The 25,054-nt window shown below is 51.2% G+C and overlaps 1 protein-coding gene across 7 annotated transcripts in view; it reads right to left on the bottom strand.

Moving 5' to 3' along the window:
* CAPN15 (calpain 15) overlaps nucleotides 1–25,054 on the bottom strand; it is a 57,559-nt gene that overhangs the window by 21,478 nt on the left and 11,027 nt on the right. For 4 of the 7 annotated variants that reach the window (XM_030284696.4, XM_030284690.4, XM_072935593.1 and 1 more), the window contains one exon: nucleotides 18,829–19,148. The exons of 1 other annotated variant lie outside the window; for it this stretch is intronic. In XM_030284696.4, the coding sequence (XP_030140556.4) occupies nucleotides 18,829–19,004 (176 nt within the window). In that variant the 5' untranslated portion in view covers nucleotides 19,005–19,148. Of the gene's footprint in view, nucleotides 1–18,828; nucleotides 19,149–19,630; nucleotides 19,707–25,054 lie in introns of all 7 variants that reach the window. 2 more of the 7 variants (XM_030284691.4, XM_030284695.4) reach the window with 1 other exon arrangement.

Genomic DNA, 25,054 nt, shown 5'->3' with positions numbered 1-25,054 from the left:
TAATTTTTGAGCACTCAGGAGCTTTCTCATATATTTATATCTGCTCTCACGCTTTAATGTCAATCCAGGACAAACTGTCAATGAATTCCAAGAAACACAGCTTAGATCAGGGATGGAAAAACAGCCAAGGGACCAGCCTGGTCCCCTTTCATGACAAACTCTCCTGTGGCCAGGACATCCCTTCTTTAAGGAGGTTCCCTCCTCCCCACCCAGTATCAGTGCTCCTGTTCATTCACTGGAGCAGAACAATCACATTTATGCAGAAAATGGCATTTTCTACTGGTGATAACCTGCAGTGAATTGAAACAGGACAACTGGATTTGTGTTGTTTAATAAAGCAATGGTGGCAGGCAAAAATCCCTCATCAAAGCAGAAGGGAGGGGAAAAAAGGTCTAATTATGCAGCAGGAAACCATGCAAGGGTGAGCACTTGATGGTGAATGGAGCCATAAAAGACCCAGCAACACCACACAACCCTCCCTAGAGGTGCCAAGAGGCTCAGACAGACACAAAGAGTTTCCCAAGCTGATGACGGACTCCAGTTCCTGGGAATTTCTTGGTCCCATGGCACCAAACCTCCAGATGGTTCTAGCACAGTTTCTATTTAGTTTCTTCCTTTCCCACACTGGACACAGCTCCAGCAGCTCAGATGTGCTCCAACAGCCAGGGAGAGAAGAGGCTGAGAGTTTTAATGAGAAGTTCCCAGGGGAAAGCTGAACTCTGCTAATGAGAGGTCTGAGAAAAAAAACACTGGCCCAGCTGTACAGGGTGCACTCAGCACAGGAGTTTTCTGCCAGCCAACAAAGCCACTGAACATGCTCTCAAACTGCAGCTGTCCCTGCAATTTACTCTCTTGCCACCTCTCCAAAAACACGGTTGTCTATCAAATGTGAGGATGAGAGGGGACATCTTGCTGTGGGACAGGCAAGAAAGGACTTCATAGAATCACAAGATGTCCTGAGCTGGAAGGGACCCATAAGGATCATGAGTCGATCTCCTGGCCCTGCACAGGACACTCCAACAGTCCCACCCTGTGCATCCCTGAGAGCGCTGGGCAATTCCAAGGCAGTGCTCTGTAAATACCAGTGCTTGCAAGGAGTGCAAGTGGGACAGAGAACACACTCCTCTATCCCCCACCAGCCATGAAGAAACACCAAGGAATGTGTTCAGAATGTGGTGGGAAACAAGAGGAGGGCAGAGGCACAGCTGGGACAGGAGCAGCCCGAAAGCTCCAGTGACACACACTGAAGTCTGCCTTTGATGGGGAAGGGAAGTTGAGGAGACTGAGGGCTGAATTCCCTGGGTTTTGCTCAGGAAAACAGAGGCAAGGAGTAGAGTCTTTGGAGGGAAATGCCCATCTGAAGTTACTGGAGTTGCTGCAGGAATGCCAAGTGACACACACCTGCAAGGAGCGTGCCTTGTGCTGGCTTCTCTCTGAGCCTGGGGACACACAGGGAGAGTTACCCTAAATTGATGGACAGGAGACAAGAGACTTTCATCGTTCATCAAAGCAGAATCAGAATCTGGAAGGCTTGTCTTGTGAGAAAAACAGGCTGGGCATGATTAGCCTTTAATATACCTTAATTGCTGCAGTGTTGTAAGAAATGAGCTCCCAGAAGAAAACCAGTTTGGCTGGCAAAGCACAGGCACGCTGGGACAAGACCAATCCCAAAGGCTCCTCGGCTAATGAGCAGGTTTCCCATATGTCTGCCAGGGCAACAATTACAATCCCTGGGGACACAAAAGGAGGAGGCAGACTGAGTATTCCAAGGAGGACAGCAAAGCCCAAGTTCCAGCTTTGCTCAAAAGTTTTGCAGGCTCTGGATGCACGAGCTTTTGATGAGGTCTCTCACCCTGCAGCAGCACCTCCTGCACCTATCCAAGGCTATTGAGATGCAAGGCCCAGATGAGATGGCCAACAGCAATGTGACTTCTTCAAAACCCAGGATGGAGGGACTCAGTAGCACGGGATCATCATGGGACAGGACTTAGAGCAGCAAGGCCAGCAGGAGAATGGCCCAGTAAGGTCATTCTGGATGCCCCAGTCCTGGAGACAGCCACCAGCACACCCTCAGCTCCTCCCAAGCTGCACTATTTCTCATTAAGATCAATTCCAGCCTGTTGTTGTAATTAATAACCTCATCTTGCCTCCCTGCATGCAAGCAGAGGAAATTTTTGCAGTTGCAATCAGACTTTACTTCAAAGAAACCAATATAGCACAGCACTACTGCTGCCATCATTCCTCTTACTCAATGACTTTATTTACCTTTTCTGTACCTAATTTCCCTGGTCCTTTGTGTGCCTACGGAAATTAAAACCAAAAAATACCAAGCTCCATTTGCACCCAAATATTATAGCAGGGGGAGGAAATCTGTGTCCTTAACTCAGGCCAGCCCTGTACCATGGCCATTAACACATTGATTTGCCTTGAGGAGATGATGGACTGAACAGCCTTGCTTTGACTACACAACACTTTGACCAAAATCTGCATACAATGGATATTTGAACCCTCTCAAAACCAAATACAGAAAGGAAGTATGGCAGTTTTATAGGGGTTTGTCACAGTGGCTAAATTGGTGTAACTTGGGTGTAGAAAGCACAAAGGACATCTGGTTCTGCCAAAACATTAGCGAGTGCTTCGGCATGCTTGCAGCTTCCAAAAAAGCTGCTTTTTCAGGAGAAAAAAGCCCATAGTTCTCCAGCAAATGCAACACAAGAATTCAAGAATTTTATCTTTTTTTTTTTGTCAATAAAAGGCATGAATCCTTGAAGACTGATGACCCCAAGTTCTGTTGGATACTTGGAGCTTGAGCTTCAGCTTCTTGCACACTTGGAGCAAGGAAACACTTTGAGAAATGTAGTTTTGTTTTTTAGAAAGCTTGGTAAAAATTGGATCAGCTACCTTCTATGGTTTTTATAACTACACTCCATCTCTGGTCTGAGCAGAAAGTTTCTCATGTAAAATAAACTTGTCCAGCAAAATTTGTGACCCCCTAAAACAGAGGAAGCACTGAACATGTGAGCACGGCACATCACACAGGGATGGGAACACAGATCTCCAAGCTTCCTCTGGTGTTAGGACAGTGTAAGTTGTACAGAAATCAGGGAATATCAAGAACAGCAGGGAGAGGATTTATTACCAGTGCATCTGCTCTAGGACTAGCAGGATGCTGGGGAGGAACAGCTGGGAAGATGATGTTCTTTAATACTGCTGGCTACACTAATTCATCTCAAATCATGGCAGGTTTTAATTAAAAAACCCAACAGAATCCTGAGTAGGAAAAGTGGGAGGGATGGCCAGAAGAGCTCAAAATGGAAGGGCTTCAGATGAAAGGTGTGAGGGAATGGAGTAGAGCACATCTCTTTGGGTGCCTCATGTCTGGAGAGCAAGGCATGGTACAGGTTTGAGGAGCTGCAGGTGATGCTCTGTGAGCAGCTCCACTCTCCCACCTCACTCTCACAGCCAGCACCACCAGCTTAGCTCCAAATTAGCTCCCTGTACCTTCAGAGAGTAAATGAAATCCCTTCTTCCCAGCAGGAGAAGGAAATTCAAAGCCCTTTGCTGCCTTTGAGGCCTGTGCTGCCGGGGAATGCCCCACGAGTGTGGAGGGGGCTGCCTCCCCCTCACACGGCCCCGTGGGGGTTGTGGGGTGCTGGAGCCATCGCGGCACAGGCACAGGAAGGAGGTGGGAGGGCACTGCCAAGTCCCCCTCTCTCCTCTTGTCCCACCAGTTCCCAGCCCTATATTGGGCAGGCTGCTATGTGTTTCAGAAAAAAACATATTTGTCCCTAAATTCTGCCTGATAAAATAAATCAAAGCATAGCTCCAGGGTCCAATTAAGACAAAAACCAACAGTAATAAGAGCTTGGTACCATTTGGGATGGAGGGAGAGAGAAAGACTCATGTATTCATGAAGTCTGAGACTAAGGAGAGTGAGACTGCAGCCTGGCAGGTGGAAGCAGAGCCCCCAGCCTCCTCTTCCTCCTCTCCTAGAGCTCTAACTTGGCCACCATCCCAGCTCCTGGCAGAGCTGCTGCTGGGAACTCTTCCTGCAAACGAGGAAAGTTTTCAAGCCAAGCGCTCTCAAGCTCTGCAGTTGCACCGTCCCATGCCAGAGCAGGCAGTGCCCTTCCCGTGGCTGCCAGTGACACTGGGGCACGCTGGGCAGGGTGATCCTGGAGAGCTGGAAGGCAGCAGGGCACTGTGCTCCATGGCCAGCAGCTGTCAGGCTCCTCAGCATGATTAACAGGCCTTAATGAAGAGCTAAGCCAGTCCTGGACCTCGGGAAAGCAGCTCACGCTTAACATCTCAGCCAACAAGCTTTGCACTGATCTGCAGAGAGAAAGACACACTGCCAGGGGCCAGAGGAAGAGAGAGGAACTCTGGCAGCTCCCAACATCCCTGGAGTTCAGAGTGTGCCTGATCAGGGCACAGCAATGAAGCCACTGCAGCTACACCACAAACGTCACCCAGCAGTGAGCGACGAGCGAGGATGGAGGTCCCCCCACAGCCACTGCCACCAACAGCACACCCTGCTTGACTTGCCTGGGCATGTCACCAGCTCCTTTGGTGACAGCAGGTCAGAAGGCAGAGGTCAAACCTGAATGTCCCCTCTCCTACATCAGGAACCCTGTCCAAAGATGCACAGAGCAGAGTCCCAGCTGAACTGAGTACTGCAGTTTGTACACACACACACACACACACACACACTCTCCACTGAGTTCTTGGCCCCATACACAACTTGCAAGTGCACTCACACTCCCTGCCAGCTGCTGGAAAAGACACACCAAGGCCTGGTGCAGCTGCTGTGCTGCAGCCAGGCCCTCCCACTGTACTGACCTGTGCTGGAGAGGGGCCACCATGGACAGCAGCAGAGCCCCCCAGCCTCACAGATGGCTCCTGCCTCTCCTGCTCCCGGAGCATCAGCACCTTCTCCAGCTCTGTTCCCCTTCCCGTGTCATGTCAGGTCAAGCAGCTGAATGCAAGAGCACACCAAATTCGTTGTTGCATTAGGCAAGCTTTGGGGAGCCTGTTGCCAGCTGCAGCAGGCTCTGCTCTCCCTGCAGGCTTGTGGGGAGGAAGAGCAAGGAGGGGGAGAAGCAGCCTCAGGTGCTGTTCAGACTCAGGGCACACGAACCAGCATCTCCCCCACGCAGCAGGAGGGAGAAGCAATTTATTGTGACAAATGGTGAAAGCCTGCAGCGGGGTTGGCCCTTCCTGTCAAAGCTGGTGAACCACACCAGGAGAGGGGAGGGCCTGGCAGTCAAGTGGGATATGCATCACTCCTGGGGGGAAAACCATCAGCAACTCAGGAGAACCAGGCTGCAAGAGATCCCTGCCGGCCCACCTGGGATGCTGGCGAGCACTGTGTGAGCCAGCCAGCCACCACTGTTGGGGATGCTAACTGCCACCTCTCAGTGTCCCCTGCTCCAGAGGGGTCATGCCTTGGCCCTTCAGCCTCCAAAAGGGGTTAAAGGTTTGGGCAGAAGTGTCTGGGATGGGACACGGGGTTAGGGAGCATCCAGTAATGTAGCACAAGTGGGATGTTCATATCTGCATCTGGAGCTCATAAGTGAATCTCTTGTTGAATGTGGAGAGTTCACTGTACAGAAGGGCAGGAAATAAAATTCTTAACTTTTAAGGAACCTGAAACAAGGAGAATCTGGGATGCCAGTTGTGTGAATTAGCCAGGAGAGAACAGGGAGAAGCCCCTCCTGAAGCAAAGGAATTCCAGTGCCCATTTGGTCTCTAGTGAATACAGAGATGGCTGTGTCCTCCTCAGTTTGCAACACCTGCCTGCTGCCACATTCCCTTTTTCCACAAAGTATCCGGTGGGGTTCCAGACAGAACCGAGACTAATTTTCCCACTGCAACCTAAGAAACACCATCAGCACCCAAAAAGAATATAGCTTCACATCTGTACAGACTTCTCTGTGCAGCTCTGTGCCTGCAGCAAACAGTGGTGTTTTGGAGAGCCCTGGATTCTTCTTCCATGGGGACTAGACAGCAGCCAAAGCACTGACAGATCATTATGTCTAAGACAATTCCAGAAATGAAACGTGAATCTCTCAAGCCCTGGCAATGCACCTTCACCATCCTCTGAATTCCTCTCACTGTACAGCAGAATGATTTCCCAACTTTTGGGTCAATCCAGAGCTGCAATAGCCACGTGTGGGAGCACACACTTCCCTGCATCCCAGAATAGAAAGCAGCTGGAGTTGCATCTGAACACTGCAATGGAAGATGAAAGACTTCCAGACACTCCTCTTTTTCCACTGAGCCTTTCATGGGCTCTTCTCCCCGCTCTCACTTCACATACAGCTCCTTCAGCTGCTGATTTCCACAGGTGCTGAACTTCCAGATGCTCCTGGAGGCTTTTCCATTTTTAAATTTATTCTATTTAAATAACAAGGCATATGGTTTATTACAGCTATTAAAGGGTGTGTATATATGTGTGGGGGGAATCTGATCCTGAGATCCAGAAGGCTGCCAGGACCTCTGAGCACCCAGGCACCACTGCCTGGCCCCAGAGGAGCAGAGCCAGCTCTGCCTGCAAACATCACCCCGGGGCTGTGAATGAGTTTCCAGCTCACCTACATCACACCAGGTCCTTCAGTGCTAGTGAGAAGGTTTATACCAGCCCAGGAGACACCAGGACTGCTGTGCCCTTTCTAGGACAGCTGCCACCCCCTGAACAGGATGAAGGCCAAATCTCCAGGACAAGACCAGTGCCAGGATCTAACCAGGAGCTTATAGAGGGTTTCCATCACCCCAGTACCACTCACAAAAGCTCCATGCATGAGTTGGGTGAGCACAGCTGTATAAAAACCACACAACACAGCAGCCCAGCTTCTCTTGGGAGACAAAATGATCCCAAGGGAAACCTGCTGATGTGTCCTCACCCCAGCTGCTAGGGTAACCACAAAAGGAGCTCACAGATCTGGGCATGGAGATCCTTGGAATGAGTTTTGATCAACTCTCTCCAGGCTCCATTTGAAATGGGCTCAAGAGTAGCACAGGCTGCTCCCTGAAGGAAGCACAGGCATGCAGGATGCAGGCAGGGAGGCCTCTCAGCTGAGAACGTGGCAAGGAAGGGAATTACTGATGGGGCTTATAGCCACAGGTATGTTTCACAATACAGCCTTACCTGCTCTCAGCAGGGACGGGGGAGGCAAGGAAAGGAGCAAGAAGCTGAACTCATTAAGCTTCTCTCTCATCTGAGGAGCTGGGACAGCTTCAGCAAGGAGGGTGGACTCATGGGACCAAAGGACACTTGTTTCCATCCACTTAGCTCCCCACACCTGACACATATTTGAACAGCCACTTCAAAAGCAACCCCTGAGGAAAGCAGGCTGAATGAAGAGGAACCTCTACTTGTTGTTTTCCTTTCTCTGTCTTTAAGCCAATTAAGGAATTTCTTTTTAAGTGAGGGTCTGTGGTCTGCCTCAAAGAGCTTGTGCTCCCCGGAGAACAGAGAAGGGTGAGGTGGCCATCTGGAGCCAGCACTGCAGGGACTTGTGGCTCTCTACAAAAAAAGAAACCCTGCTCCAAAGCCCCAGAACCACTCTGCTTTCTAACACACCTCTGCAGCAGGTGCCTCTCCCCTTTGCACCTCGGTTTTCTCACCAGTACATCACACAAAAAGCAAGTGGTGTTGACTTCAGGCAGAGTTCTCATTGTCTTTCAACACTTGCCCAGTGTTTGAAGAATTCAGCACGGAAAATGCCTTTAAAGCATCACACCTAGCCAAGAAGAGGCCAAGATGAAAGCATGGTCTGTACCGTATCCTGGTCTTGTATTCACAGAACCACAGAATGGGTTGGAAGGGACCTCAAAGTCCATCTCATTCCATGAGACACCTTCCACTAGCCCAGGTTGCTCCAAGCCTCATCCAACCTGGCCTTGGACATTTCCAGGGATCCAGGGGCAGCCAGAGCTTCTTTGGGCAACCCATGCCAGGGCCTCGCCATCCTCAAGGGAACAATTCCTTCCTAACATCAGGGTGGTCAAGCTCAAACATGTTGGAAGGGGGCTACAAAGACAGGCAGAACATATCCAATGACACAGAACCGAGCTGGAAAATGTTTTCTGGGACAAACAGCTTCTGCTGTGGGACTGTGCAGATAGATCCCTTGCATGGACTAAATGGCAAAGTTTTGCCTTTCACACAACACTCAGAGAAATTTTCCACCACTCCTCCTACCACAGCCCATGGAGGATACACACATTCTGCATGAGGTAACAAAAGCACCTTCGTGTGCAGGCAGTTTGGAGGAACAGGTCCATTTGCTCAGAGATCACCTTGTATGGTCTTCAAGAATGGGGAACAACTTTAGGATCACACACCTGAACAACAGCATTTGGAACTTATGCTGGTACCCCTCCTATTCCATTTCTGAGGCTGTTTCACACCACTTCCCAACACATCTGATGTTTGAACTGAAGGCTGGGGCGGGAGAAGAATTTTCCTGTTTCCCAGAACTAGAGAGATGTGGGACTAAGGCTATGGGCCCATAGCTGGAAAGAGCCAGGAAACCTGACAGGACTGTAAAGTCAGGACTCACCTACATCCCCGTACTCCCACTGCAACTTCCCTCACATGGGGAGGCTGCAAGAGGAGATTTACTGGTGGCTGCCAAGCCAAATTGCTGCTCAGCTAAAGATTTATGCTGCAATTTGTAGTGCTGTTAAAATAGAATTGGAAGAGTGGTGAGGGAAGAGAAACAGGGAATGAAAGAGAAGGGAGGGGAAATTGGTCAGGAGCAACAGCACGACTCCAAAGCTGTTTGCTCCATCTCTCACATTTCCATTGAAGCAATCACTCTGCACTTCCAGCTGCTGTGCTCCAGCCTTCAGTCCCTGCAATGCCAATGCCTGGGCTGGCTTTGCAGCAGGGCACACGCAGGGTTCAGTTAATAGAAATCCATCCATCTCCACAGCACCTGAACTGTCACACTCAATAAATACAGCTGGCAGAGAATGGCACAAAAGGGACAGGGCATCTGCAGGCTGGTGGCTGCTCACATGACTTCCAAACTGCAGCCAAGGACAGGGGAAGGGACACTCCCATCCCAAATGTCACGCACTACCTTCTCATTTTGGCACTGGTTAAACACCATTCCTACCTGCTGAGGTCAGAGGTGAGCTAAATTATCCCCTGCACCTCCAGAACTTGCAGCTCTGCACACTAGATGCGGAGGAAAAGGGCTGTCAAGTCATGGATTGATACCCCTGCATGTGCAGAGCCATGGGCTTCCCCCATCAAGGACCCCAGTGCCCCCTCCCCTGAGAAGCCAAGGAAAGGTCAGAGTGCCCTGCAGCTCCCAGGGAATCCTGGCTCTGCTGCGCACAACTGGGTGACACACAATCTTCAAAAAATCCAAAGCAAAACCTCTTTAGTGAACCTCAACAGAAGAGCTTTCCTTTGACATCATCCCTTCATCCCCATCCCTGAGCAAGCCCTCTGTCCTGTACTGCCAAAACCATGGAGAAATTTCAGAATTACAGCCAAGGAGACTTTGGCCTTTCAGCCCCTGGGCATCCCTGCAGAAACAGCCAGGCCAAGCTCATTCCAGAAACCACCCTAGGGCTGGGGGTTTCAGTTTACTGAGAGGTCAAACTATGGATCCAAACTGATCCCCCAGGCCAGTTTGGTTCAGTTGAGGGGAGCTCTCAAGCTCTGCCACTGAAATACCTCCTTGATGTGCCCCAGCCAGCAACTGAGAGCAGCTCCTTCTTGCAAGGGAGATGGGAGAGGATGGGATCCTGTGCCCAGGCTGAGTCCCAACAACAGCAATGGATCTGTTTGTGTGTGCACTCCTGACCTATAAAGGTCACTCCTCCTTCTCATGTGCTTGAACTTTAGAAGGGACAATTAGCCACAGTTCCCTAGAAGCTCAATGGGATAAAACACACTGACCTTCCTGTGGTTTGGCTGGGAATGCTTCATCGTGCACAGCCTACTTGGCAATTTAATTTCCTGGCACTGGCAGCTTCTAGGACAGTCCTGGGCAACATTCAGTGCCAGTGTGCAGGTGAAATGGCTCTGTGTGTGCAGAGAGGACCCCGGTCTGTATCCTCTGATGCAGCATCCTGTGTAGGCAGTAACAGAGGCTCTCTCAGCTAAAAACTCCTCCCTGCACCTCCTGCCCCATCAGCACCAAGCCAGCAGTGCCTCAAGGCTATCCCAGGCAGTTGCCAATCACAGATCACCCTCCAGGATCCCATCAGGAAATACCAGGCTCCAGGAGGACACAGGGGCACATCAGGAGCCCACCACAGCCTCAATGCCCCAACAAATACAGGTTCAATACAGGAATCCACACTTGGCCTCAGATTCAGTTTGGCATCACTGCACCCTTTCAAAATGGGCGTTGTTTGGTTTCTCCAGCCTCTTGGAGACAGAGAGGAGGATTTGGTGGGTTTTATGGAAGGGCCAGCAATAGAGCAGAACAGTGCTATGCTGGGGCAGACTGAGCCACACGACCACCCATCACTCCAGCCTGCTCCTTCTGCTCATACTCCAAGCTCCAGAGCTGTTGCCACCTTAGGTGAGCCAGCAACACATCTGGTGACTCCAGGAGCAGGCAGACAGGCTGGAATTACCAGGGCAGCCCCTACAAGTTATACTGTACCCTGGAGGCCTCCAGGCTGGGTAACTCAGACTGTAGCACTGTTTAATGCCTTGTTAAAGATGATACACACTTAACTTAATATTGTGACAGCTGGAATCAAAAGGATGCTCCTGGCTGGAGCACGTGCCATTAACCCTCCCAAGTCCATGTGCCAGAGGGAAGCATCCTGCCAGCACAGCAACCCCAAAAAGGGCAGGCTGGGGCTGCTCCAACAGCTCAGTGTCCCTTCCCTGCAGCACAACACTGAGTTTTCTATCAAGGAGAGCAGCTCCTGCTGCTGTTTAAAGCTCCTGAACCTCATCAAGTCACACACACTCACAGAGAGCCCCAGGTAAGCTCAGCACACATACTCCTCAAGGACACACTGAAGGACATCACTGCTGATCTGCACAGGACAGAGAACCAAGGAGCACACGTGTCCTGGAGACTGAAATGCTGCACCAGACACAGGGCCCTGTCAGCTGCTGTGCCCACAGCAGTGTGCCCAGAAGGCACATTTACTGCAGGGAAACTAACCCAAGGACAACAGGTCACAGGGCAAAGCTTCGCTGGAGATTCACTAGGCTGCATGTAAAGTGCTCCATGCCAGTCCCTGCACATGCCACAGGGGCTGCTGGGCAAGACAGCAGCAATGTCACTGGTCAGTCCATTCTGTGCCATGGGCTGCAGCCTGAAGCTCCTGCAGAACAAAAGTCTTTCCACATTCCAGAAGCACCAAATGTTTCTATGTTTGTCCCCCCCCCCAGACAGACACAGCAGCTGTGGGTAAGGCAGCAGAGGAGAAGCCTCAGGTCCAGGGCAGGGACGGTACAGCTGATGGCATGGGTCTGACAGAATGTCCCAGTGCTGCATGTGCCAGCCAACACCAGGGCTCTGAATTCCTCGGTGTCCCAAGGAAGCAGGGGAAAAAATACAGGAGTATATATACACACACACATATTCATCTACCTACCTATAGCTTCACTTTTCCAAGGCAGGGAGATTAAAATCAGATCTAAGGAAGACAAAAGATCCTGCTTGTGTCTGCCTTCTCCTCACTCCACAGCTGGGGATTGCTGCTGAAGACCAAGGAGCGCAGACACTATCCTCTGCCACCAAAAGTTGGCAAGATCCAGCCTCCCAAAATCCCCTTTTGCTGTAGCCAACCTGCCACGCTCCAAATGCCAGAGCCCAGCCCGTGTGGCTCTCTCCTACACAAACCCCAGTGTGTGATGCACTGGGAGCACTGGGAGCACCAGGGCTGGAACCTGAGCATCTGCAGACCCAGCTGAGCTCTACAAGGCTCTGGGCAAGGGCTGCAAGCTGCTGACTTGGCAGCCTGCAAGCACCTGCAGCCCAAACTCTCCTCACCCCCCACACAGCGACCCCAGCTCTCCTGCTGCCATCCAGAAGGGCTTCAGGCTGCCTTCACACTCCACTTCCAGCTTCCTTCTGGTGTGGATGTCCTGCTGCAGCCTCAGAAATGCCATCTGTAATGCAGGAGCAGCTTCCTTCTCTTCGGATCAGTTCCTCACAGCTCCTCAGGGTGACCTGGAGCACCTGCCCCTCACAGGGACTCAGTGATGCCTGAGGGTGCTGTGAGCTGCACAGGCTGGCAAGGGGTGCTGGCTGAGATCCTGGTGCCTTGCCAGGCAGAGTGGGAATGCTGGCAGGGTGAGAAGCATGGGAAGGTGCCCAAGTCAAAGAAAAGCCCAGGGCAGTTTGTTTGAAGAGAGTGGCTGAAAAGGTACAGGCACCTGGGTGGGTTGTGGGTCCCCAGGCAGGAACAGAGAGATGCAGCACAGCTTGGCAAATGCAAACAGCACTCAACAGGGCTCTCCTTCTCTCTCTGTGCCCTTCTGTTGGCAGCAGCCCCGTGCCAAGGGTTGTTCCATCCCCGAGAACAAAGGCCTGCAGAGGGGTCATTCAGCACAGCCTCCCCTCCACGCTCAGCACAGGCTCCGGCCGCGCTGGGATCAAGGGGCCTTTCAGGGACGTGGGGCTGGGGATCACGGGGGGACGAGGCTGCAGGGAGGTGGGTGCAGCTCTGAGCACCCCCCGGTTGTTTGTGACTCATATTAGTCAGATTCCAGCCCAGAGCCACCAGTGTCAAACTAGATTAAGTTACTGGTTGGAGAAATCCAGCACATGCCTGTCACAGCAACCAGCACCTGGTAATCTGAGAGGGGAGCAAGGGGCTCTGGAGTGATCCCAGGGAGTGCTGGGTGCAGAGAGGAAAGGGAGCTCCCTGCTCACCCAGAGCGGGAAGATATTCCTGCCTTCACCCCTCCTCTCACAAGCCCACAAAATGAGGTCACTGCAGGCCCATGTCCCTCCAGGACAGATGCTGCACAGTGTTAGGAGGATGTTTGCAGTTTCCATCCTGATCCCAAGAGAAGAAATAACCCTCCAAACACACACCTTCCTACATTTCCTCCTTCCTTGCAGCACCTCAGCCAGGTTCCTGAGCTTCCCACTGTCATCAAATCCATCCACCAGCTCCTGACAGAGGACGAAGACCATTTCACAACTCCAGGCTACATGTGTGACACATCTCAGCAGTATCAGTAATTTGCCAGGAGACATGAGACCATGTTCCTCCCTATGCAGCCAAAGAAGCAATGCAGAAGAGTTACTCTGGAAAAAAAAAAAATCCCTGCTCTGGCTCCTTTTACTCTTAAAAAATTCTTTTAAAACCCAAAAAAACCCACAAACTACTAATTCCTCCCCCTCTCCACCCTCAACATCCAAAGCAAAACTCCCCAACACCTGTACTTGGAGAAGGACCTGAACCCATGGTCCTGGAGCAAAAGTGCTAAGCTCCTGCAGACAGGAGCATTCCCAAACCAGGTAAAAGGTGCTGGTTTTTCCCTTCTCCAGGCTGGCAGTGTCAAAGGGACAGCTCTGCTGTGCTCTCCATGCTGTGACAGCAACATCCAGACAAGAGAGTCAGGCATTTCTGCTCAGATTTGGCCAAGCCTGCCATGTAAGATGAGGACATGCTGCCTCTGCCCTGGATTTGACCTCCTTTGAGGCAGGATGGCTCTTGTGGGACATGGAAATGAGGAAGGTTGGAGGGCACACAGGAGCAAAGGGAGGGTTTGTTTGGGGATCTATTGAGAGCTCTGGTCTCCACTGCTCTGCACCACCCTTCAAGTTATTCGTGGCTCCAGAGCTATAAATAGTGCTAATTTAAACAGCTAATAGGCTTTGTGACCGCTGGAGCAGGCAGTGGAGAGCGGATGGGCAGGGCTGGGGGCCTCAGGCAGATGAAACAGCATTCCATGCTGCCAACTGCTTGGCACTGCAACACCTCCTTAAGCAAGACACTGCTCTAGATACCACAGGCTCTGGTGAGAATGGGTGAGCAAACAGTTAAAAAAGAAACATTCCCATCAAACAAGTATCCACAACAACCTGCAGCATCTTTACTCCACCAAACTCCACAGCAACTTCCAGAGGGCGCACAACCCACACAGGGATGGATTCACCTCACTGCAGCACCTGGGAAACACAGGTTCCACTGCTGTGTGCTGAGCAGGCACATCCTGAATATGAGAGCTGCTGGTAGTCCTCGTGGTTTGGATGATTGGCGTCTTTATCCCTCCTCTGTGGATACACACTCAGAGCACATTTGGTGATCCCCATCTGTTCCACAGCCACACCACAGCCTCATCTGTTCTTTGCATGGAGGCTTAGCAAGGGAGATGGACCAGCTGGACCCCAGAGATCCCTTCCAACCGCAACCAGTGAGTGATCTTGAAAGGTGCAAAATACTCTCTGAGCACACCCAAATCCATGCAGGTTGCTGATAAAACCCAGGGATCTGTGCCTGCCTCACCCCAGGTCTCTTGGGCTACCTGTCCTGCTGAGGCTGCCAGACCTCCCAGGGCCAATGCCCAGCCTGAGATCTGATGACAGAAAACAGATGCAGACAACCACCAGGTGATTCCCTGCAGTCACCTGCTGCTTTACCAGGAGCTTCTTTTCCAAGAATCTCATTTCTCTGGGCCCTGGTTTCCCCAGCAAGAGACACACAGAATCATTTAGTTGGGAAAAGCCCTCTACATAGAGTCCAACAGTACCACCAGCACTGCCAAGACTGCCAGTGATCCATGTCCCCAAGTGTCACATCCACATACTTTCTGAGCAATTCCAGTGATGGTGACTCCACCACTGCCCAGGGCAGCCTGTTCCAATGCCTGACCACCTTTCCTGTGAAGAATCTTTTCCCCAGCATCCAACCTGAACCTCCCCTGGCACAACTTGAGGCTGTTTCTTCTTGTCCTGTCCCTATTATCTGGGAGCAGAGCCTGACCCTCACCCAGCTGCACCCTCCTGTCAGGGAGCTGTGGAGAGCCAGAAGATCCTCCCTGAGCCTTCTTTTCTCCAGACTAAGCACTGTCCTGGTGTCCTCCAGACACTTCTGCTTGTGCTGCACTCAGAGCTGAAGTGCCACAGGAGGAGACTGAAGGAGCAGCACAAAGCCACATTCCTCCACAGAGCGCCCTGCCACACTTCCATATGCCAGAGTTCAGTTATTAAAATCTCATAATCAGCCTCAAAACAACTCAGAGCCCACAGAAAAGGCCTCTGTGATGCTGCCCAGCAGTTCTGACTTGCTACTGTTCGTGTATTTAAGCCAAGGGTTCACAAACATCCAGGACATTTAGGCTTGCCCGGAGATCTTCCCCAGAAGTAAGAGGTGCTTCTGGGGAGCAGGGGGTGGCAGACAATGCCCTCCCACCACCTGCCAACAACAAAAGCAGGTCCCCTCACTTCCCTCTAAAAGCAGGGAGATTTACATCTTTTTAGCACATCATAATAATAATAAAAAAGAATAATAAAAGAGTGTGTTTCTCCCTCCACAGTTATCGAGACCCAGAGGTATTTCATTCTGCAAAGGCTTTTATAGAAAAATAAAAATCTTTTGCAGAACACAGCAGGAAAGCCCAGGAAATAAATATCCTCTGGAAGAGGAGGGAGTTCAGAGAGCTTCAGCCAAAATGAGTAGTGGGCAGAGACACTTAGGTCAGCTGCACAGACCTTGCAACCCTTTACCCAAAAGCCTCTCCAAAGAGCAAAATCCAGAAGTTCTCAGTACTCAACAGGACCCTCTTAATGAATCCTGAGACTGAGGAAGAGGTGAACAGGAATATTCCCTTAAATCTCATCAGGAGACAGTTCACAGCCCAAATTCCTTCCTAACCCCTTACAATGTGGAAGGATGCACCTTGGAGAAGTGCCACCACCCCTTCCAGCAGCATCTAGAAACCACTATGATCCTACAGCTCCCAAACCATTCTGTGGTGGCAGCCACAGCAATGGAGCCATGTCCTGCTGCCAGCACCCAGTCTGTGGCACTGCCCCTTCCTGTTCCCAGCTCCAGGAAGGGTTTTGCACAGCGGGAAGCTTGGCCACAATGGATCCCCAGGCTCAGCTGAATGCTCCCACCCAACAAGAGCCCAGGCCAAGCACCTTCAAGCACATGAGCAAGATGGAGCCCAAGGGGACCTGCAGCTGAGCCAGAATTTGTCTGGCTGCACACAGCTATCGGGGCAAATTTAAACCCAACATCTTTGCTCTAAGCAGAGGTTTCTGCAATCAGATCACTCCAACATGCATCTAATACCTGGTACCTCCAGTCTTTCAACAGCTGTGTCCTCCTGGCACACTGGGAAAGGGACAGGCTCCTGTTTAAATGCTGACACACAGAAAGAGACTGCAGCCCCATCCAGAAAAGACCAGGAACTCAAATGTGGTTATCACAAGTCTGCTGCTTCTAACACTAAGGCCCTTTTCCTACTCCCTCTTGTCCCCCTGTCTTCAGCAGACAGGGAATTCCACACCATCAGCCTCATTCAGGCAACAGGAGACAGTGAAGCCTCCTCCCAGGTTCTAAAATCTTGAAAGCCAAACAGCACTGATTTCTCCCCCTATTCCCATCCCACCACTAGGGATGACTCCCCCAACTCCCCCATCAAGTACAGACCAAAGTCACTCGCTAAGTATTTGTGTCCCTGTTTTTCTGCCAAGGAAGGTTTGTGTTCATCCCTGAGACAGCTCAGAGCAGCTTGGCTCTGTGCTGCTCCACAGCAGCCAAAGCATTATCAGCTTTGAAGGTGGCTGCAGGCAGGAACAGAAAATCAGCAGGAAAAGCAAAGTCTATCCTAGAACTCCAGCCCAGCCTCAAATTGACTCCCCAGTACTCCACTTCCTTCCTACACTACATGACTCCGGGGACGAGGACATGCACAGGCAGGATACCTACCCTGACTTGTCTATTGACTAACTTAATTTTTTTAAAGAATGTATTTATCTGTTCCTCTCTGGAAACCAATCACCCGCTGCTCCTCGGCCCGGCTGTTCCCGGGGAGCGGCGGCCCTTTGATGCCTGGCAGCCTGGCTGATCTCAGCAGGGCTTTTGAACCCACTTCCATAATCGCTGCCTGGAGCCAGCTCTTCCCACGCAATTCGCTGCTCAGTGAAGCAGAGCCGGTGATCTTCCTGTCTCCAGGAACCACGCCACACTGAGTCGGGATGAGCTCTGCTCTCCCTTTAGCAGGGGAATAAGGAATTAGCACAAAAGCCACTCCTGTCCCCACAGGACACCGGCGTTATCTGCGCCAAGACCGGCAGTTCCTGTTCTTGCCCCAACATCCGCTCCACCACCAAGGCTGGCTCTTCAGGAAATTTATTTCCACATGTCAAGATATCACTTAGTTCCTCAAACTACAGACTTGGAGTCATGAGCAGCCTCAGTTGCCACACACGAGGCTGCAGAGACACTGCCTTTTTTAGTGCCCAGGGCCAGGTGTACCCTAAGTTCCTCAATTTTGGTTCTGGCTGTGCACAGCCATACCAGGGATTTCATCTGTGAGCTGACACACCTTCCCAACTCCTCAAGGCAACAGAGGGATAACCAGCAGTCCAGAAGGGATAATCCTGCAGGGAGGATCCAGCTCTGTTTGCAGAATCCCTCTAAACCAGAGGGAACAAACCCACACAGCACAGATCACCAACCAGAGCTGTGGACCAGCTACACAGGTTGGCACACACAGGAACAGAATTTGGGAACTGCACAAAGTATCTTTTTTAAAGGTACTCCAGTCTATGCTAGAGAATAAAGACAACAGCTTACTGGTTTCACACTGTTCCCAGTTCAACAAGAAGACGACCCAAGAGAGGGCCAGAAAGGAACAAAGCCTGACATTGCTGGGATGCTCTAGAGTCATGCACCAGAGCCCAGGAAGCACACCCCAGGCCCCACAGCAGCAGGAAGGCAAAAAAACAAGGACTGCACCAACATCACAGCAAACACCTCCAGGGGAAAGCCAGGACAGCTCAGGGACACTCAGCAAGCAGCTCTTCCTCAATGACCAGCAGCTCCAAACAGACTCAAGCAGGTACGGACACGCATCCAGGCTGGAGTCCACACAAAGCAGGCATTAGGCAAAGGCTCAAACGTTATCAGCACAAAACACGGCAGCTTCTGTAGCTAAGCCCCCAGGCAGAGGGGTTTTGGATGCTTTTTGATAAATCTCTCAACCTGTCAGAGACTGAATGCAGGACACCAGCCCCACAAAAACAAGAGAAACTCCCCACTGCAAGTGGCTGATGAGGAAGGGGCAGAGGTAACAGTTCAGAGACACATCTGAGATGCTGATTTCATCGAGGTGGGATAGCAATTGAGAGCTGGAAATACTAATCTGTTTTTAAGAGTAATTATCTTTTGGTGTGTTTCATTCCTGTGAAATGTGCTTTTGCATGAAACCAGCTTCTCTGGTTCTTCTAAGTTCAGAAACTCTTGCAACTTAGTGCCACCCAACCTGGAGACACAATCCTCCACCTGTGACACTACAGTGTGGCTGGGAGGCCAGAAACAAAAGGAGCCACAAGGACATGGCAAACAAGGAACTGAGATCCCATTCCCAGACAGCCACCTTGACAATTTAGGCGAGTGAGGAAGAGCTGGGATGAGTTCTGCAGTCCATTCTGCAGGAGACATCAGCCCCCCCGTGTAAAGCCAGGGTTTGGCATCACTCAGATCAGTGGGAATCTGACTCTGGCTTCCCGAGGAACTGAACTGAGCCTCTGAATGCAGGGACCCAACACTCAGTAGGATGCAAAGCAAGTCGTGTCCCAAGGCAGCAGCCGGACTGAAGCTGAGGTGAGCGGGTGAGCGGGTGAGCAGGCTCCTTCCCCTCCTCCTTACCTTCGCAGCCGGTGCTGGAAGTGCTGGTGCTGCCGCGTTATAAGGGCACTTTGCCACACGGGGCCACCGGGACTGCTCCTATACCAGCCCACGGCCGGGTGCCCCGGGTAGGGCGAGCTACCGAAGCCATGGTCCGACTCCGTCTCTGCGGCCAGCGATGAGGCAGAGCTCCCCATGGTTCCCCTCTGCCCAGGCCACGCTGAGATTGAGCCTAGGTTAGGTCCAAGCCAGTGGCATGGGCAGATCAGGTGGAACGGGCGAGGCGCTGCGGCATGGGCTGCTGCAAAGATCCCAGCACGCTGGACAAAGGAAGCTCGGTTCTGATCAGAGTTGGGAAAAAAAACAACAAACAAACACAGAGAAAGGGGAAAAAAAGGAAAGAAAAAGAGAGAAAGATAAGGTATGATTTCAGCAACAACCCTCCAGTTCTAAAGCCTATCAATGCATGCTTTGATCAGAGTCCCCATCCCAGAGCTCACTGGGAAGGGAAGGGCTGTGTCACTGAATCCAGCTTTTGCTGCTGGAGATGGGGAGTGTGGGGGCTCTGGAAAAGGCTTCCCCCAAGTTAAGCATCAGGACTTCCCAGGCACAGGGAAGCACCGACTGATGGAGGGAAGCACAGCAGAACCCAGCACAAAGCACTTCACACATGGGAAAGACGCAGAAAATGGGACAAGCCAGGCCCACCTGGAGCCCAAACCAGCAGCCCTTGGGGACCACACACATCAGGTTAGTCTGGGCTCTGACTGGCACACCAGTTTTAGTTACTCAGCCATAAGGACTGGATGGCTTGTGTACTTACATGTAAAATAAAACATTGCTCTTTTCCTGTTCCCCATTAACACCCCAGCAGGACTGGAACTGGACAGACTGGGGACCTGCAAAATATTTTCTGTGACTATTTACTTTCAGCCCAAGGCAAGTTTTAGCTGATCCTGAGCACACCCCTACCTACAGAAGCAGGTCTGGGGCTTTGCTCTTCCTTTCCTCCCTCTCTCTTTCCTACTTTTCGGAATTGATTCTTCAAGCATCCTCACAATTAAACTCCAGAAACATTTCATGTCCTTTGTATTAAAAGAAGTTTAAACACACACACGTCTCTCCTTCAAGTGAAAAGGCAGGACAATCTGGATGCATGTCAGGAGCAATGGATCAAGGTAACATTTAACAGAGCAAAAAAGAAGAAACAAGGAAGATGGAAAAATTAGCACAGCTGAGCTTATTCAATTACCCACTAGGATTTAAGGAGATGAATGAACCACAGAAAGACCTTTGCGAAGAAACTACTCTTGCTGTAAAAAGGCTGAGATGAGGAGTCCTAAAATACAGCTTTTCAATCCCAGGATTGATCTAAGGGATCAAGAAAGGCCTTGATAGATAATAGACTCTCAAAAGCAGCAGCTCAAGGAACAGGTGCAATTTTGGTACAAGTTCAATACCAGAATGTGCCTGGATTACGTTATTAACTGGAGAATGTTAACTGCTCTGTCATTGTCTCTGCAGCCTGCAAAGTCTGGATGAACCAAACAAATCTGAAAAAAGCCCAAGAACACAGTTTTCCCTACCTCCTCCTTGTTTTAATTGGGCTGCCTTCCTGCTGTGCATCAGCTCCCCCATCCCTACTACCCAACAGCATGGTTTCACTGATTTCTGCACATCCAGCCGAAGTGGATCCCCGGCACATCCCCTCTCATTTCCTGCTATTCAAGCAGTTAATTTGTAACAAATCTGATTTTCTGGGTAAATGACAGCCACGCGATGTGAGGGGAGGAGCACTTCCAAATATCATCAGCTCAGTTTATCTGGAGACATCAGTCATCCCACACCTGTGGTATCTCTGGCTCTTCTGCCCCATCCCAGCAGCCCTGTGTGCTCCAGCAGCAAAGGCACAGGGGATGCAACTCTGACACCTACTAGAAGAACAAACTGGCTCTTAACTCAAAGTCTCAGGTTCTATCATGATAAAATAGGTAAGTAAAGGCAAGATGGGTAGAACAGCCCCTCACTCCAGGCTGAGCCAAACAGAGGAAGGGTGCCCAGGCGTCAGTAGCCTTTTTCCCCTTTGAGCTGGGTTAAACTGCCACATAAAGCAATTCCACAGCCTGGTTCAAGACCACTTCCTCAAGCTGGTAAAGCAGAAACCTTTGCTTCCTCCTGCTGCCCCTGGAAACACCATTTTCAGCTCCTCCCAACAGACACACAGACACACCTGCTGCCCGCATCGCTGCCGGCTCCCAGCGCGGTGCCGCTCTCCCGGCCTGTCTCCTCCGCCAGCTCCACACCGGGAGCCAGAACAGGCAGCTCCTCTCTGCACGGAGGGGAAAGGCTGGCAGCCCTGCTTTAGAACCTGCAGTAAAACCCCACGGTGGGTGGAGTTGGGAGAGGGAGGGAGCTATCAATAGGTGGAGGATAACCTAGCTAAATCTGAGTGATCTCCAAGACTGTCTGGTCTAACTGGGCTGCTTGGCTGTGAGTGCTGCGTGAAATCGGATTTCTCCAGGCAAAGCAGTAAATCCTTCTCCTCAGGGTCATCCTCATGCCAGGTGAGAGCAGCCAATAAATGATTTTGAAGGGGGAGCGTTGCCCAAAGGTGGGGAGAGGGCAAACCAGTCTGAGAACAGGAGTGGCAGCAGTGTTACAGCCCAATGCAAAGCACCTACATGCTCACCATGCTGAGCCTCGAAACACCTTTGGCCAGCACTAAGCAAATGAGGAGCCTCCAAGAAGTCAAGGTGAGAAAGGAAACTGCACCCCAGAAAGGGAAGGGGTCAATTAAAGAAGAAAGCCACTCTGGAAGCACTCAGCCTTATTTTTGAGGAATTTCTGCCATTGGGCAGGGAGATGCCCGAGAAGATGACCTGCAGGCACGTGGCTGAACAGGGGAGGCTTCAGTCACTAAAAGGGAGCAAACTGCCAAGAGTTCCTCTGTCTTGGCAGGAGGGAGCAGGATTTTTCCTCAAATTAACAAAGCACTGCTTCCACATGTCTAATTTGGAGGGGAAGCAACAATGTGAAGAGATTGAAGTACCTTGAGAAGGGTGGATCTCACTCATGGAAATTAACACTTAAGCACCTTAGCAAGATGCTGAGTTTGGATTTTGGTTTTCTGCCCCTCGTGGATGCAGTAACTACCAGGTTTGAACAGATACTGTGTAACTGCTCCCAAAATACTGCTTCCAAAATGAAAACAAGTTTGATCTCGCCACCCCCAAGCCACTCACAGCTCTTTATCCTGATCTGTGGTACGTGATGCAGGCCCTTCCTCCAATTCTCCACCAGACCCCGGGCAGCAGGCATGTACAGCGTGTGCAGGACAGCAAAGCTATTCCATGGAGCTCCTCCTGTTGCCAGGACAGCAAAGCAGCTGCCTGGATGCTTCCACATACCCTTGTTCCTCCACACCAGTGAGCAGTGCTGACCCTTTGGGCCCCAGCTCTCATGTCACAGCAGAGCAGGCAGGAAGGGTGGGAATCTACCCAGCCCCCTTTCCTTCTCTGCAGTTTCAGAGCAGGTTTTGGCTCTGAAGAGAGCCAAAAAAAAAAAAAAAAAAAAAAAAAAAAGAGAAAAAAAGAGAACTAGCCCATGTGTTTAAATGCATCTAGGAAGTTGCAAGATTAACTTTTCCTAGCATCAGCCCCAAGCTCTTCCCTTTGGCACACAGCAGGAAGAAGAGACAGAGGTCCCTGGAGCTGTGAGGAAACCAGTGAGGCAGACTCACCCCAGCTGGTCCCACGTGCAGCAGCCCCTCTTTGTGATGGGATACCCTCACACTCCTTTTCCTAGTAATTTATTGATCCATGTGGCATGGGCCAGCTTTGCTCCTGATTGAATTTTCCAGCCTCTCTTGGTTCTCAGCCTTGGAAACTCCGTGACAAGACTCTGCCATTTCATTAATTCCTCCACTCCCCCAGCCTATAAATGTAGTCAATTCTGAGCTACTCCCGTGCTCCAGGGAAGACCCAGGAATGAAAATACCATCAGACATACTGAACTCCAGACTGCTCTGGTCTGAGGTGAGGGCCAGCAGCTGGCCCAGGAGAATGCTCACCATGTACCCGAGGGAAATACATCCCTCAAAGCTGTACCTAGAGGAAGCTGCAGGAGACTTTCTTCTAAGATTGAAGGTGAAGTACCAGCCCTTCTCCTCCCTCTGCTATGTGAGCTCCTTTGCCTGGGGGCTGACTAAGATCCACAGAATGTCCTGAGTTGGAAGGGACCCATAAGGATCATAAGTCCAACTCCTGACCCTGCACCAGGACTCCTCAACAATCACACCCTGTGCCTGACAGCATTGTCCAAACACTCCTGGAGCTCTGGCAGCCTTGGGACCATGACCATGCCCAGGGGAGCCAGATGTGCTGGGACCTGGTACCATTGTCACCAGAAAAGGAGGAGCTGTCTGCCTTCAGTCCCATGTAAGCAGCTGCTGGCAGGGAGAAGCCAGGGCTCCTGAACAGCTCTCACTGCCAGAGCCCACACACAGCTCTGGAGGAACAGCCTCCTCCCTGGGGACACCCTTAAACACCAAGGAGCTCAGGGACAGCTGCAGGAGCTGGGGCTGTGTGGGGGCATCGAGCTGGAGGAGACCACTTCAGACATCCTGAGGCCTCCCATCAATCCTGCCTCCAAGCACAGCAGATCTCCCCTTCAGAAGGCACATGCTCAGAGAGGCCAGGGTAAGCAGGGAATGGTGTGCAGGGCTGGAAGGTGCATAGCACCTGGTGTGGCAGCCTAAGAAAGTCACGAAGTGCCAGAGCAGGTTGGGATAGCTAAGAACGCAGAGGGAAGTGTCTGATGGTGTTATGCTAGCCAAGGAAGGGAAAGGAGCTCAAGCATTTGTGTGATCTAGCCAGCCCCCAGCTCCAGGCAGGGTGGCAGGACCTGAGGATGTACACAACCAGGCACCAGCAGCAGGAAAAGCATGGCTGGAATTCACCAGGCTGAGATGACTCTGAGGAAAGAAATAACCCCAGGAGAGGAAGGGAAGAATCCTCTCTTTTTCCACAAGGCAGCAGGGGAAGAGCAGACAAGCAACAAGACACCCATCTCAGGCAGACACAGCACTGAAATCTAAGCTGCAAACGCTGATCCAATGAGAGCTCCATGGCTCAAGTGCAGCAGGAGCAAGCGAGCTGGAACACTCTGTGCTGAGCAGGTGTCATGCACACAGCTGGGGACAAGACAAAGTTTTGCTGCTCTTTCTCCCTACCCTCATCTGCCAAGCCAGTCCAAGTGCTGCAGTGTTGGCAGGAAATGAAGGTGTCAGCAAGTTCCAATTCCTTGCAAAGCTTCTAGCAGGGCAGGGTGGGAAGGCACCTCCAAGGACAGACTGAGGCAGGGGTGTAACTGGAGGGATGGGACAGTGGATGGCACATTCAGCTGGGATGGGGGAGGCTTTTCCAGCCCTCATGCTTCATACAGAGCTCCCTGGGGTTCTGTGACTCAGAAGACTCTGCCTTACCTGCCTGGGCCAAGGAGTCTTCAGGTGTGCAAGGTACAAGGATGACAGGCAGTGTGCAAGCACTGCAGATGGGAGGACATAGAAAAAGGAGAGAAGAGTGAAACTCACCCACCCAAATGTTCATTCTGGGGCAGAGGGCTGAGGGAAGAAAATCAGATACTCTGGCCTTGCAGGAAACTGAGGGGACAGGAAGCTTTAAGTGAGCTGTTTTCCAGGTCTTGGTGAGAAATAAGAGCGGTACACCACTTGCAGAAATATCACTAGCTGAAGTGAACTGTCTGGAAGCAGATTTCCAGATGGGCTATTAATGAGGTTAACAAGATAATTGAACCTGGTGTCCCAGACCAGCACAGAGCAGGATCTCATGCTCCATGCTACAAAGTCCAGAACAGCAGCACATGTCTCTGGCCACAGACATCAACATGCAAAGGCAAGCTTGAGGGTCTTTACCTTTTTTACAGCTGCCTTGAAACTGGTTCTGGCCCAACTTTAGCCCAGGAGAAACTCATACACAGCAGCTGAATTGGGCTAAGCTGCATTTAATGCCCAGCACTGACTCTTTGTAAGTATGCAGGCAGAGGAAGAGGTGTCTGAAGCGTGAAGTGAAAGATTGACAGGAAAAGTAGATGTATTGCAGAGGCAGCTTAGCCACAGAGCAACTACAATCAAAGTCTGAACAAAGTTTCTTCTTCTCCCTTGCACTGGTCACTGTAAACCAGTGACAGATAATCCAGGGAGCTACTAGAAATCTATCCGGGTCACTTT

The sequence above is a fragment of the Taeniopygia guttata genome, chromosome 14 (assembly GCF_048771995.1).
Source record: "Taeniopygia guttata chromosome 14, bTaeGut7.mat, whole genome shotgun sequence".
Taxonomy (NCBI): domain Eukaryota; kingdom Metazoa; phylum Chordata; class Aves; order Passeriformes; family Estrildidae; genus Taeniopygia; species Taeniopygia guttata.
The sequence above is the reverse complement of the archived record's forward strand: the minus strand, read 5'-3'. Positions and strand labels throughout refer to the sequence as shown.